Here is a 14,958-nt window from a genome sequence, read left to right as displayed (position 1 = left end):
TTGGCCAGAGTTCAGCCTATTGACGTCATTTCCGCGGTGTAATACCCGCATATCTGAAACGGCAAAGTTAAGAGTAGAGTTAAATAAAGTTTTTAATCAACGCAATAATTTACAAACGTTGACCAGTCGAAATAATCGTCGAAATTTGGCGTCTGTGGCTGGAAGCAGACGCCGAGTTCGACGTTCCTCCCAAATGCCACACTGCCTCGCTTTTCAGGCCAACAAAAAAACATATTTTTCAAAACAATGAGTTGTAATTACCTTGTACGCTCTAGACGGTCAAGTTGCAAGCTGAAAACAAAAATATTTGTCTTGTTAGTCGTCGTGTTACTAACCGCTGTGTCTTGTTTGCCAGCATTGCCGCTTTCCTACTTCCTGTTGCAAGCCACGCCCACGGATTATAATTTTGCCATGAGTTCCGCCTATTGACGTCATGTCCGCGTCGCATGACTGCGACGTAATATTATCTAAAACTGTTTGTGCGGCATGGTGTTGTTCTGTGCGGTATTGTGTTATTCTGTGCGGCGTCGTGTTGTTCTGTGCGGCGTCGTGTTGTTCAGTGCGGCATGTTGTTGTTCAGTGCGGCATGTTGTTGTTCAGTGCGGCATGTTGTTGTTCAGTGCGGCATGGTGTTGTTCAGTGCGGCATGGTGTTGTTCAGTGCGGCATGGTGTTGTTCAGTGCGGCATGGTGTTGTTCAGTGCGGCATGGTGTTGTTCAGTGCGGGATGGTGTTGTTCAGTGCGGCATGGTGTTGTTCAGTGCGGCATGGTGTTGTTCAGTGCGGCATGGTGTTGTTCAGTGCGGCATAATATTGTTCAGTGCGGCGTAATGTTGTTCAGTGGGGCATGGTGTTGTTCAGTGCGGCATGGTGTTGTTCAGTGCGACATGATGTTGTTCAGTGCGGCATAATGTTGTTCAGTGCGGCATAATGTTGTTCAGTGCGGCATAATGTTGTTCAGTGCGGGATGGTGTTGTTCAGTGCGGCATGGTGTTGTTCAGTGCGGCATGGTGTTTTTCAGTGCGGCATGGTGTTGTTCAGTGCGGCATGGTGTTGTATAGTGCGGCATGGTGTTGTTCAGTGCGGCATGGTGTTGTTCAGTGCGGCATGGTGTTGTTCAGTGCGGCATGGTGTTGTTCAGTGCGGCATGGTGTTGTTCAGTGCGGGATGGTGTTGTTCAGTGCGGGATGGTGTTGTTCAGTGCGGGATGGTGTTGTTCAGTGCGGCATGGTGTTCAGTGCGGCATAATGTTGTTCAGTGCGGCATGGTGTTGTTCAGTGCGGCATGGTGTTGTTCAGTGCGGCATGGTGTTCAGTGCGGCATAATGTTGTTCAGTGCGGCATAATGTTGTTCAGTGCGGCATGGTGTTGTTCAGTGCGGCATAATGTTGTTCAGTGCGGCATAATGTTGTTCAGTGCGGGATGGTGTTGTTCAGTGCGGCATGGTGTTGTTCAGTGCGGCATAATGTTGTTCAGTGCGGCATAATGTTGTTCAGTGCGGCATAATGTTGTTCAGTGCGGCATAATGTTGTTCAGTGCGGCATGGTGTTGTTTAGTGCGGGATGGTGTTGTTCAGTGCGGCATGGTGTTGTTCAGTGCGGCATGGTGTTGTTCAGTGCGGCATGGTGTTGTTCAGTGCGGCATGGTGTTGTTCAGTGCGGCATGGTGTTGTTCAGTGCGGCATGGTGTTGTTCAGTGCGGCGTCGTGTTGTTCAGTGCGGCGTCGTGTTGTTCAGTGCAGCATGGTGTTGTTCAGTGCGGCATGGTGTTGTTCAGTGCGGCATGGTGTTGTTCAGTGCGGCATGGTGTTGTTAAGTGCGGCATGGTGTTGTTCAGTGCGGCGTAATGTTGTTCAGTGGGGCATGGTGTTGTTCAGTGCGGCATGGTGTTGTTCAGTGCGGCATGATGTTGTTCTTCAGTGCGGCATGGTGCTGTTCAGTGCGGCATGGTGCTGTTCAGTGCGGCATGGTGCTGTTCAGTGCGGCATGGTGTTGTTCAGTGCGGCATGGTGTTGTTCAGTGCGGCATGGTGTTGTTCAGTGCGGCATGGTGTTGTTCAGTGCGGCATGGTGTTGTTCAGTGCGGCATAATGTTGTTCAGTGCGGCATAATGTTGTTCAGTGCGGCATAATGTTGTTCAGTGCGGCATAATGTTGTTCAGTGCGGCATAATGTTGTTCAGTGCGGCATAATGTTGTTCAGTGCGGGATGGTGTTGTTCAGTGCGGCATGGTGTTGTTCAGTGCGGCATGGTGTTGTTCAGTGCGGCATGGTGTTGTTCAGTGCGGCATGGTGTTGTTCAGTGCGGCATGGTGTTGTTCAGTGCGGCATGGTGTTGTTCAGTGCGGCATGGTGTTGTTCAGTGCGGGATGGCGTTGTTCAGTGCGGGATGGTGTTGTTCAGTGCGGCATGGTGTTCAGTGCGGCATAATGTTGTTCAGTGCGGCATAATGTTGTTCAGTGCGGCATGGTGTTGTTCAGTGCGGCATAATGTTGTTCAGTGCGGCATAATGTTGTTCAGTGCGGTATAATGTTGTTCAGTGCTGCATGGTGTTGTTCAGTGCTGCATGGTGTTGTTCAGTGCGGCATGGTGTTGTTCAGTGCGGCATGGTGTTGTTCAGTGCGGCATGGTGTTGTTCAGTGCGGCATGGTGTTGTTCAGTGCGGCATGGTGTTGTTCAGTGCGGCATGGTGTTGTTCAGTGCGGCATGGTGTTGTTCAGTGCGGCATGGTGTTGTTCAGTGCGGCATGGTGTTGTTCAGTGCGGCATGGTGTTGTTCAGTGCGGCATGGTGTTGTTCAGTGCGGCATGGTGTTGTTCAGTGCGGCATGGTGTAGTTCAGTGCGGCATGGTGTTGTTCAGTGCGGGATGGTGTTGTTCAGTGCGGCATGGTGTTGTTCAGTGCGGCATGGTGTTGTTCAGTGCGACATGATGTTGTTCAGTGCGGCATAATGTTGTTCAGTGCGGCATAATGTTGTTCAGTGCGGCATAATGTTGTTCAGTGCGGCATGGTGTTGTTTAGTGCGGGATGGTGTTGTTCAGTGCGGCATGGTGTTGTTCAGTGCGGCATGGTGTTGTTCAGTGCGGCATGGTGTTGTTCAGTGCGGCATGGTGTTGTTCAGTGCGGCATGGTGTTGTTCAGTGCGGCATGGTGTTGTTCAGTGCGGCATGGTGTTGTTCAGTGCGGCATGGTGTTTTTCAGTGCGGCATAATGTTGTTCAGTGCGGCATAATGTTGTTCAGTGCGGCATAATGTTGTTCAGTGCGGCATAATGTTGTTCAGTGCGGCATAATGTTGTTCAGTGCGGGATGGTGTTGTTCAGTGCGGCATGGTGTTGTTCAGTGCGGCATGGTGTTGTTCAGTGCGGCATGGTGTTGTTCAGTGCGGCATGGTGTTGTTCAGTGCGGCATGGTGTTGTTCAGTGCGGCATGGTGTTGTTCAGTGCGGGATGGTGTTGTTCAGTGCGGGATGGTGTTGTTCAGTGCGGGATGGTGTTGTTCAGTGCGGCATGGTGTTCAGTGCGGCATAATGTTGTTCAGTGCGGCATGGTGTTGTTCAGTGCGGCATGGTGTTGTTCAGTGCGGCATAATGTTGTTCAGTGCGGCATAATGTTGTTCAGTGCGGCACCTAGCACCTAGAAGGTAAATAAATAGGAAGGAAGGACTCACCGGTGACGTCGTCGCCCACGTCCAAGCGTTGTACTTTGTATTTTCATCCTTCTGACAGTGGAAAACATATAGCCAACAAACACCGTGGAACCTAAACGAATGAAAGAAAACTATCATTTGGCCACAACCAACATTCACAGATACAACACAATGTGATGTGCGGTGTTGAGGTTAAAGGTTGAGTGAAGGGCCCTCGTTTTAAACTACTTTTTTGAAAAGGAGTGGGAACAAGTAAGACGTATTTAATTTATTTATTGGGAAGTAGTAAGACTTATTAAATTTATTTAATCTACTTTTCTTCCCAGGCAAAATTTGACGTGCTGCAATTCCAAATTTCCAAAGTGAATGAAGGAATGAAATCCTTTAAATTATGATTTTGTATAAATACTAGGCATAAACACAAAATCTACGGCACAAAATGGGCAGACTTTACTTGTTTGAAAAGGACTGGTTACAAGACAGACTTTTTTAATTTATTTAATGGGAAGAAGACTTATTTAGTTTAATTGATCTATTTTTGTTCCCTGGCAAAATTCGATTTGCTGCAATTCCAAATTTCCAAAGTGAATGAAGGAATGAAGTCGTTTAAATTATGATTTTGTATAAATACTAGGCATAGACACAAAATCTACGGCACAAAACGGGCAGACTTTACTTGTTTGAAGAGGACTGGTTGCAAGACAGACTTTTCTGATTTATTTAATGGGAAGAAGACTTATTTAGTTTATTTAATCTCTTTTTGTTGCCTGGCAAAATTGGATTTGCTGAAATTGTATTTTGCCAAATCTTGACTTGAGACCTGATAGGAAGTATTAAACGCTCAGTTAAATCGATACAAGTTGGTAATAAGAGCGAGTAATGTTGGTTGAAGCGATGAATGAAGGTTAAAAGCAATTTAAATTATGACTTTGTATAAATACTAGATATTAACAGACCATCTACTGCGCAAAATGGGCAGAGTTTACTTGTTTGAGAAGGAGTGGCTTATTTAAGTCTAAGATTTATTTAATCTGTTTGTTCCCAGGCAAAATTGGATGTGATGCAATTCCAAATTTCACCACATGATGGTGCCAAATTTTGACTTCATAGGACATATTCAACACTTAACTATTATGTTCAAGGTAATCAGATTTGTTTATTATTCTAATGGCCTTTTCAAAACTATTCTGGATTACTACTTTGGATCTATTCTACATTACTTGGCAACAACATACTCTGTAACAGATTAGGCAGTATAATCACATATGTTAACTTGAGAGTGCCCACACTCAATCTACTTATCGTGATGTGTTAAATCAATTACTGTTAGACATTATTATTCTGATAATCTACCAAATCTTTGAATTGAAGAATTTGTGATTTAATTACTAGCTTGTTGTTATGTTCAGGGTAATCAGACTTGTATATAATTCTAATGGCCTTCTTTTGAAAACTATTCTGAATTACAACTTTGGATCTTATATTACTTTGCAACAATATACTCGGTGACAGATTAGGCAGTATAATCACATATGTTAACTTCAGTGCCCACACTGTATTTATTTATGGTTATTTGTTAAATCAAGTACTGTTAGACATGAAATAGGAAGTGTTTAACATAAATGTTATGGCTACTCACCGTTGTAGCTCGCTCCTGGTCAATGATACGAGCCTCTTCTTGCAGTGGAAAACTTGCAGCCAACAAACACCGTGGAACCTAAAGGAATGAAATTAAACATTAACATTTCGCCTGGACCAATATTCACACGTACAACGCAACGCGGCTACACTTCTGCTAGCGCCTCAGCTACACGTTGCTATTACAAACGTAAATCTCTTTAAACACAATGAGTGTTACTTACCGTGTACGCTGTAGACGGTCCAGTTGCAAGCAGAAAATAAAGATATTTCTGTTGATATTCGTCGTTGCTCAGTGGCTCACGGCCATCGCGCCAACAGATTTGAATTTTGGTGGAAGTTCAGCCAATTACGTCATATCCGCGGCACATGACTGCGACGTAATACCCGCTTATCTGAAACGGCAGTTAAAAGTAGAGTTACATCAAGTTTTCTTTTTTAATCAATGCAATCATTTACAACCGTTGACCAGAAAGAATCGTCGAAATTCGACGTTCCCCCCAAACGCCACACTCACTCGCTTTTCAGGGCAACAAAAGTACTTCTTTTTAAAAACGATGAGTTGTACTTACCGTGTACGCTCTGGACGGTCCAGTTGCAAGCAGAAAATAAAAATATTTCTCTCGTTAGTCGTATGTTACCATCCGCTGTGTCTTTGTCAACATCGCCATTTTCCTACTTCCTGTTGCGAGCCACGCCCACGGATTTAAATTCTGGCGGAAGAGCCCGCCCATTGGCGTCGTTTTCGCGTATAGCAAATCCGATTGGTTGGGAAGGGGGCGCGGTTATGCAGCCGAGGGGTCCTGTGATCGGTGGGATGTAAAGTAGGCGTCGACGTCACGTCCGCGTCACGTGACCACGACGTGGCAGACGTCATATAGCAACCGCTGTTTTGTTTAGTAGACTTACAGTTGTTATGCATTGACATAATGGCGCACACTCCAAATAGATTTAAATAAATTAAATAATTCTTCTGCCCACTCCCTTTTAAACAAGTTAACTCTCCCCGCGGATTTGAATTCCGGCGGAAGTTCTTACAGTTGTTATGCGTTGACATAATGGCGCACTGGTTAGCATGTCCACCTCTTAAGCATGATGTTGCGGGTTCGACGCCTGATCAATGTTAGCATGGAGTGAGCTGAAGTGCATGGCGCTGAAGATTTGAATCTTTGAAATGCGCTGAGGTCTGACGTATCAGGCAGAATGGTTTGCCATCACGTTCAACAAAAAATAGAAACTTTCCCACTCTGATAAAAACGTCCTGTGTTCATCTACATATTTTCGTTTTGCTGTGCATCTTTTCCCTGCCATTTCGAGAGCCCAATTGACACTAATAGTTTACTGGAATGTGTTTGCCCATCCTACTTTGTGGAATTTCACCACATGCGCTTTTGACGAAAATACTAAATTGAACTCAAGTGAAGCCAACACGCACAACCCCCCCCCCCCCCCCCCCCCCACACACACACACACACACCTACACACACACACACAAATGTTGATATGAACATAAAAGAGCCGCATGCGGTTCGGGAGTTGCGGCTTGGCCAAACCTGTACTATACAACTTTATTTGTGTAAAATTTTCACAACAGCTGTCACACAAACAAAGCGGGAAAAACCGAAGACGTGCGTGTTCCGCCCACGCTGGATTTATTTGCACCTTTGAAAAGACACCGTATTGCCGCAGATGTGGCAAAGAGTACTTTTGGGCATCTGAGACGGAAGGATGTCCAAAGCATCACGTCACCTGCTCTGGTAGGAATGGTGGTGGGACGTTGAGGTCAACCGCTTTGGGGTTGGCTGAATCTTTGGTCGCAGGATGCCACACACTTGAAGACAGAAGCAGAAAAGCAGAGCTAAATGCAAAATGTACTCACCGGTGACTCCAATTTTTTCCCCCCCTGAAGAAATGGATGGACGGGTGGCCCCGGCTGGCCGGTGGGACTCTTGTTATTCTGACCCTTTTTAGTGCGCGTTTGGGGCAACAACCGTTTTTTGTGGCGCTCTCTTCTGGTTCAAGAGTGCCCTGCATGTGAATTTGCCTTTCCTGCCTTCTGATTGGATGAGCGCCGGTGTGACGCGGTGCCTCTGTCACCGTGGCGGGGGGTATACGTCGGCATCGGAGCGTCTGCCAACGTCTGAGACCGGCTGGCAGTGTATCGGAGGTGTCGAGTGCGGTGCCGCTGGAGCTCACTCACCAGCTGGTGTTAGGGCCACAGAATGAAGGCCAAGGAGAAGACTAGAAAGAGAAACAGAAACTTCTCCTCCAATTGTTTGATTTGTCTCTTCTGAGCTTCGATGAATTCTTTCAGCTCTTTGTTCCTCTAGGACGGACAAATGGAAAGTAGCCTTCAAAAGCCAGTAAGCGTGCAAGTAAGTGCCGGGCTGGCTTTGGGCCCTTACCTGTTGCGCGCTGTGCAGCAGATCCATTCTCTCTTGGAGGATGCAAGCGTCGCGCTCCCTCAACTCCCACATCAGGGCTCGCTTCCATTGGTCCACGGCGCTCCTAAGCTCTTGTCTCTGATCCGCCGTCAGCACGTCATTCACGCCAGCGTGGCTGGCTTTTTCGCCGTCCGTGGCGGGGCAGTCCCGCTGCGGTAGCGCCTCGTACAACATGGCCTCCAGCTCCATGATCCTCTGGGCCGCAATCCTCGTCCATCAGTAGTCCGGCGGGAGATTTGAGGGCGGCTTACCTTATGAGCCTGGTCCATGGAACGCTTCCTGAAGTCCAACTCTTCATCCAGGTAGCCCTTCTGGATGCAGAACATATCCTAGCACAGCTCAAGGTCAGAATTGTTGGGGCACATTGCCCCGAGTTCCCCTTGGCTGATGTCGCGTGTCTGTCTACCTTCTCACTTTCAATGTCCAACATCTTCTGTTGAAGTGCTGACTTGGTCACTTTGATGTATTCTAACCACTGAGGAAAGGCTGCTGTCACATAAGCAGAATGCGAGAGCGTGCGTGGACGTGCGCGTTACCTTCTCGGCTAGGGTGGGAAGGGTCCTGGCGTGAATCACGACCACCTGCTCCTCGTTGGTGAGATTCTGCAAGAGCCCAAAGGCACAGCGTCAACAAGGTTCTTTCAGCGCAAAGCCTTCCAAAAGTCACATTTGAGCCGCCGAGTCTCGTGGAGTGCGAACATAAGGAGTTCGACATACACTTACGGCGTTATCGCCCAGGATGTCCAGCTTCTTCATCAGATCACTGATGACGATGTCCTGGGGAAAGGCGCAAGGAGCAATGTAAGGTGTTCTGGGACCTCAGGTTAAGGTTAGGGTTGCGAGGGACGCCTTACGTACGCTCACGCCGTCGGCCTCGCAGTAGATCTGCAAAGGGCTGAGGCCGTCTGGGAAACGGACTTGCAGAAACTTCAAGACGGAGGAGCGCCACTCCCTCTCCTGAAAGGCAGAGGCATGCATCCGTCCGTCCGTCCGTCCGTCACATCTCTGGCCTCAACACGCTTGTGCGAGTCTTCCCACCTCCAGCTCCAGGATGCGGAACTCAAGCAGTTCGTTTTGGTCTCGGATATCCTGGATGTGCTCTTTCAGACGCGCTTCTTCCGCCTCCATCCGCCTGACCTGAAAAGACAGTCAGACCTCATCTGCGGGGCTTCCGGACGGGTGTGACGCCAAGCGACTCCGCCCAGCGCCTTTCTTTCCGTCACCTTTTCGGCCAACTGCTGATTGCTCTGACGCAGCAGCTGCTTCTCCTCCACCCACTTGACATTCTAGAAGAGACAAACGCGTGGACAGCTTTGGAATGTTGTGTCATTTTCATCCACAAATTCTTTGGTTGACTGGAAAATGACATTTGCTTTTCTCCACATTTTCCCAGCCACGTTCATAGGGGGTTGGTCCAGTAATGCCAGACGAATGAGTGACTGAAGAATGTAGCTATTTTGTCTGAGAAAAAGGTGTGCTCATTGATAAGCTTACCTGTCCTTGTTGCTTCAGCGCTGACTCCAGATCTGCTACTCTGCTTTGATAGTGACCCATTTCTACTGTCATGTAACATGGGGGGAAGAGATGGTGCAAATGGTAAAATATGGATTGTTCACAGGAATAAATTGGCAGAGCTGAAATTCCAAATTTGTCCAAAAGATGGCGCCAGACCAAAACATGAGACCAAAAAAGGGGCCAAAATAAGCTAAGCAAGTTAAAATAGAAATAAAACAGGAACACGGTGTCGGATTGTGAGTCACGCATGGACGCACAAATGTGATTTTTACTTTTTGATTTCTTTGCTTGGCTAAAAATGTATTCTGTAACAGCTTAAAGCAATATTGTTAGTCAATTCGATCAAGGGACCCGTCACTATGAGAATAGTGGCGTGACATAAATTGTTTGGAGAAGCACAAATGTGATTTTTACTTCTTGATTTCTTTGCTTGGCTAAAAATTGATTCCCTCTTTCATGAACTGTGTTTTGCAATCGAATTGTTCTGGGATTGAATGATTTTATTAACACGGGTATCAGTGGGTGAAATTGTTCGGTTTCTGGAGTGATTAAGATTTGTAATTCTATTTCATGTTTCTTCAATAAATGTGTTGTGTATATTCATCTACGTACTTTGTTGTGCGCTGATTTGTACTGAATGTACAATCGATGGTTCGGGGTTGATTTGACAATTTGATTAATGTGTGGGGGGTTATTATGGTATAACATAGGACCGTAATAAATAAAAGTAACATCAGACAATTTTAGAGAATTGAATAACTTTCGTAGTTATTTGAGACACGAGTGAATTTCAATCCGTTTGAAAGTTTGCTTCGTCTGAATAAATTAACGGAAGTGTTTGAATCGGATTATCGGTTTGGTGTAGAACTGAAAGTAATTTAATTATTTGAAGGGCGCAGGCCCGTTTCCCCTTTTGACGGGCCGCGTAAAAAGTAACTCCGAACATGTTAGAGAATTAAATAACTTTCGTAGATATTTAAGGGAAGAGTGATTATTGAAAGAGGTGCGTTTGACACTACCATCAGCTTTTCTCTGGTCTGAAAGGAGGAGGAGGGAGGCTCCTCCTCCTCCTTTCAGACCAGAGAACACCCGAGGCTGGGTGAGAACGGGGAGGCTGCGACCCGGCCGGGGGTTGCGGGAAGGGGCGCCACCTTGATCTCCTTCTCGGCGTCGTAGTCCCCTCCGCTGGTCTGGGCTAGCAGAGCGTAGGCTCGTTGCAGCGCTTGATATTCTTGCGTCAGCTGGCGGTAGCGAAGCTCCGCCTCCTCATGCACACACCAATGCAACACAGCACTAGTACCAGAATCAGTCAGACCGGCGACAAAGCACCCGCGACGCAAAGACGAGTCCGATTCCAGGCTGAAGAGGAATGTTTGGCGCCAATACGCTGGCAGAAATGGCGGGCTACCTCTTCGGGTTCCGTGTCGGGGGTTCTGTCGGTGTGAAAAGACAAGGACGATCCGTCCGAGCCCACCAACACGTCTTCGTCGTAGCCGTAAAATGTTTCGATGACCTGCGGGCGCGGAAGCAAACATCTCTCTGAACAAACTGAAGCGACACCTCACGATGAATCGACGAGAGGAACGATAGCGAGAAAAAGGCCATTTCATCTTGCGCAACACCAAGCAGCCGCAAACAAACAGACTCACCTTGCAGGACCTCACGCTTTGTTCCTCCTCAGAGATTCTCGACGTCGGTATCGTAGCAGCAAATCTCTCTCCTGTCGACACAAATAATCCGCCTTTGAGATTCTTTGGATGCAAAGGGAACGAACGGCTCCGGCGCAGAAACAAACGCGACTCACGATGACATTTCTGACATGAGCTCCTGTCTCCAGAGCCTGAAAAACCCGTCACCGGCGATGATTGGAGGGACGCTCGTCTTTTCCAAAAGTGACAACTACAGGGTGTGTCAGGGTTTTCCAGATTATCTTTATCGTATGATTATGTTGCTTTGACTTTGACTGCAACCTGTAATAAATAATATTATTTATCCCTTATTTATCCCTATCGCTTATCCCTTCCTACACAAAGTCGTAAAACATCCCTTGCTATGTTTTGACTAGAGGTCAAGGGCTTTCTCTATTCAATCCACTCTTACACCCACCCTGTTTCTCTTAATAAAAATGCTCGTGCGGGAGCCGAGAGTCAGACTTCATTCGTACAACGGATGGACTCTCCACCTGCAGGTGTCCAAAAGAACTTACTTGTCTCCCGTGTGGTTCTTGCAAAATAAGTTGGAGCGAGCGCAACTCTAACAGGGTGCATTTTGCCACTAGCTGCCTACGGACAATGACGTCGCGCTCGCGGCTCATGGTTGACGGGCTGAGCAGCCGGGCGAGTCCGTCGTTTTCAGCGCACAGCGAGTGGCAAAGGCGCTGACAAAACGGGAGCTTTGAGCTGCTGAAAACGGCAAAACAAGTCTAAAGCGTGTTCAAACGCGTGCGCACAATGCTCCTGCTTGAAAGGTCGGAGTTTAAGGGGCCAATTTTTTGGATGGCGGCCGCCGGCCAAGCTTTGGACGGAAAAGGTTTCCTGGCGACAGCGAGCGAGCGCGGCGCTGCCGTACGTGCACCGAGTCACCTGCCTGAAGACCTTGGACAAGTCGTCGATGATGTGCCGCTGCTCCACAACTTGAAGGAACTCCATTTCACCGTCCTGCTGGCCGCAACCGCGCTCCAGGTCATTGAGCGAACTAGGCCTTCTCTGTGGAACACAAATGCAGTGGACTCTGTTGGCACGCCGCCGTTGTCCGCGTCGACTTACCAAGCTTGCCATCTCCTCGTTCTCCTGGGTGACAAAGCGCACTTTGTTTTCAAGGCGACACAGCACCAGTGAGAGTTCTTCATTCTTCCTGCTCAGGCGTTTGTTTTTGTACAGGAGTGGCAGAAACTGGCTTTCTGTTTCTCTCAGTCGCTTAAGCTGCAAGCATGAAGTGCGGGATGCGAAAGACGCACAACACGCGGGCCAGAACGTATCCATTCCTTTTGCATCGGTTTGAACGGAATCGTGGCTTTGGCTCCCAATAAAAGACATCTACCAGGCAACCGACTCGCCGCGCCGCTCAACTAATAAGCAAGCGCAATGGGTGCCTCGCTGGATGGCGCGCATCAAACGTAGCGCAAACCTTCAAGCGTGCCGTCAATAAATTACCAGTTCATTGCGCTCTTCAGAAAGCAGGGCGTTTCGATCCTCCAGTTTCCTGATGACTGCGCTGAGCTCAGCGATTTTCAGATGAAACCTTCGCGTGTCCCGATCCTCCTGAGACTGAAAACGCCCCGCAACACACACACACAACCACTCGTTCAAAGTTCAAAACTGTTTTTGTGCTACCTTCCTCCAGCAACGAACTAAGTCATGCGTACTGCAAGTGTGTGATGAGGTGGCTTACGCTATGAAGAGGATTGCTAGTAGCGCCGTTGACCCCACTTCCAGGGTAGTTTAGGCCCGCCCTTTGGGAATCCCTCAGGGCAGCGATCTGCTGCTCGGCAGCCTGAGTCTGCAGCTGAAGGCGGTGGACGTGGCCGGCCCCAGGGATTTATCCAAAACACTAACCGCTCTGTCTTTCAGCTTGATCTCATCCATCTGGATGTACAAACGGGGAGCGCTCAGGCAGGCGGGCAAACTCATTTGCCAGAATTGTGACAAAAACAAAGAGAGCAACCGGCCAATTTTTATCTTGAATCGACTAGAACACCATTGCTGTGACAAAAGCGAAGCGAGCAACCGGACGTTTTCTTCTTGTGAAATAGAATAGAATAGAATGCCTTAGGTGTCATTGCACTGCAGGTATACAACGAAATTGGGAACATAGCCACGCACCGCGCATCTGATCAGTCCTACCAGTCGGCGGATCTCCCTCTCGCAGTCTCTCTTGGTTCGGCTCAGCTCCTCCCGATGCTGGTGATGAGCCGATCGGAGCTCGGCCGCTCGGGACTGCCGGGACTGCCAGGCCTGCTGGGCCGCTGCCAGGGCTTCTTCCGCGCTCCTGGTGGAGGCGACACCGCTCGGTCTCCCGACACCGCCGCGTCTCCTCCACTTCCGCCAGCAAAGCGCCCCCGCTCCTCACCTGAGCAGACATTGCGCCACATCGGGCCGTTGAGACCGCAACGGAGCGCCGCGACGCTTACTGAGGACAAGCTACACAATACGGTAGCGGCCGCATCGGAGCCCGACGTGGCGTGCGGATAGTCAGACACGGATTGAGCGGATCACCTTGTCCATGGAGCCGTCCCTCAGGCTGAGGACCAAGGCATTCAGTCGCTGGATCTCTCCATCTTTGATTTTGATCACTCTCATCAGCTCCATTTCATGCTGCCGCAGTAATGTCTCCCTGGTAACGGCTAACTCTTTCTGCTTCTCCTCATGGAGTTTGCTTTTGAGTTCCGTCATGGCGGCGGTGGCACGGTGGTGCTCCGCCCGCAGGTCCTGACTTCTCTCTCTCTCCAGACAGCTGACCTGACATGACTTAGACAAACTTTATTGTCATCTTGTCTGCACATGGTGCATACAAAACGAAATTTCGTTGCACACGGCTTACAACAAAGTAGTGATATTGCAGTTGAATAGAAGTAACATATCCTATGAAAATATATATATACATATACTGTATATATATATATATTACAAATAAGTATAAAGTGCAGCAGTGCTAATTATGCAATAGTGCAAGTAGGCAAAACAGTATTCAAGAGTGTGCAGAGGAATGCTAAACCATGTATTAAACTTCTATTTAAAGGGTTTACACAAGTTCAGTAAAGTTGGTAGTGCGAGATAGTGCAAGATAGAGGTCCGTAGTGTCATAAAGTACAGTTCTGTGAATGTGTGATGCAGAGTTCAGTTTAGAGCTCAACAGTTCTAATGTTCAACAGTCTGATGACAGCAGGGAAAAAGCTGTTGCAGAACCTGGTGGACCTGCAGCGGATTGTGCGAAACCTCTTCCCAGAGGGCAGCAGGGAGAACAGTCCATGGTGGGGGTGTGATGGGTCATTGATGATGTTACGGGCACGGGACATGCAGCGCTGAGATGAAATGTCCTGAATGGAGGGAAGAGGAGCCCCTATGATCCTCTCTGCTGTCCTCACCACTCTCCTCACGTTCTTCCAATCGGAGGCGGTGCAGCCTCCACACCACACAGAGAGTCAGCTTGTCAGAATGCTCTCTATGGTGCTCCTGTAGAACGTCCTCATGATGGGTGGGGGCAGGTGGGCTCTCCTCATCCTCCGCAGGAAGTACAAGCGCTTCTGTGCCCTCTTGATCAGTGCCGTAGTGTTCATAGTCCAGGTGAGGTCTTCTGTGATGTGGACCCCCAGGAATTTGGTGCTGCTGACCACCTCCACAGCTGAGCTGTTGATGATCAGTGGAGCGTGGTGAGGCTGGTTTTTCCTGAAGTCGACGATGATCTCCTTCATCTTCTCCACATTCAGGATCAGGCTGTTGTCTCTGCACCAGCCCACCAGCTGCTCCACCTCCTCTCTGTAGTCCAGGTCGTTGTTGTCTCTGATGAGCCCCACCGCCGTTGTGTCGTCTGCGAACTTCACGATGTGATTGGTGGTGAACCTGGGGACGCAGTCGTGTGTCATCAGGGTGAACAGCAGGGGGCTCAGGACGCAGCCCTGAGGGGAGCCTGTGCTGAGGGTGATGACATCAGAGGTGTTCTGTCCGACCCGGACTGACTGAGGTCTGTTGGTGAGGAAGTCTAGCAGCCAGTTGCGAAGGGGGGTG

At 48.6% G+C, this 14,958-nt stretch overlaps 1 protein-coding gene across 2 annotated transcripts; it reads right to left on the bottom strand.

Moving 5' to 3' along the window:
* Nucleotides 1–6,915: 6,915 nt before the first annotated feature.
* LOC125966147 (janus kinase and microtubule-interacting protein 3-like) lies at nucleotides 6,916–8,706 on the bottom strand. Of its 2 annotated transcripts, XM_068649804.1 has the most exons (7): nucleotides 8,444–8,706; nucleotides 8,258–8,323; nucleotides 8,128–8,196; nucleotides 7,973–8,050; nucleotides 7,683–7,916; nucleotides 7,478–7,603; nucleotides 6,916–7,108 (listed from the first exon to the last, which is right to left on the bottom strand). In XM_068649804.1, exons 1-6 carry the CDS (start codon nucleotides 8,474–8,476, stop codon nucleotides 7,487–7,489), a joined length of 597 nt encoding a protein of 198 aa, XP_068505905.1. In that variant the 5' UTR covers nucleotides 8,477–8,706; the 3' UTR covers nucleotides 6,916–7,108; nucleotides 7,478–7,486. The 2 variants fall into 2 exon arrangements, with proteins under 2 accessions (XP_068505905.1, XP_068505904.1); XM_068649803.1 differs by lacking the exon at nucleotides 6,916–7,108 and having other exon boundaries at nucleotides 7,422–7,603.
* Nucleotides 8,707–14,958: the final 6,252 nt, after the last annotated feature.

Source organism: Syngnathus scovelli, unplaced genomic scaffold (assembly GCF_024217435.2).
Source record: "Syngnathus scovelli strain Florida unplaced genomic scaffold, RoL_Ssco_1.2 HiC_scaffold_32, whole genome shotgun sequence".
Classification (NCBI taxonomy): Eukaryota; Metazoa; Chordata; class Actinopteri; order Syngnathiformes; family Syngnathidae; genus Syngnathus; species Syngnathus scovelli.
This window is presented reverse-complemented; position numbering and strand designations above follow the sequence as displayed.

Bases quoted from the DNA above. Each gene is read 5' to 3' on its own strand.
- LOC125966147 (XM_068649804.1), bottom strand. From the start codon at position 8,476: ATGAAGAAGCTGGACATCCTGGGCGATAACGCC. The intron at 8,051-8,127 runs GTAGACAGACAC...GAGCTGTGCTAG, and splicing joins TGGACATTGAAAGTGAGAAG to GATATGTTCTGCATCCAGAA. The intron at 7,604-7,682 runs GTAAGGGCCCAA...TGTCCGTCCTAG, and splicing joins TGCTGCACAGCGCGCAACAG to AGGAACAAAGAGCTGAAAGA.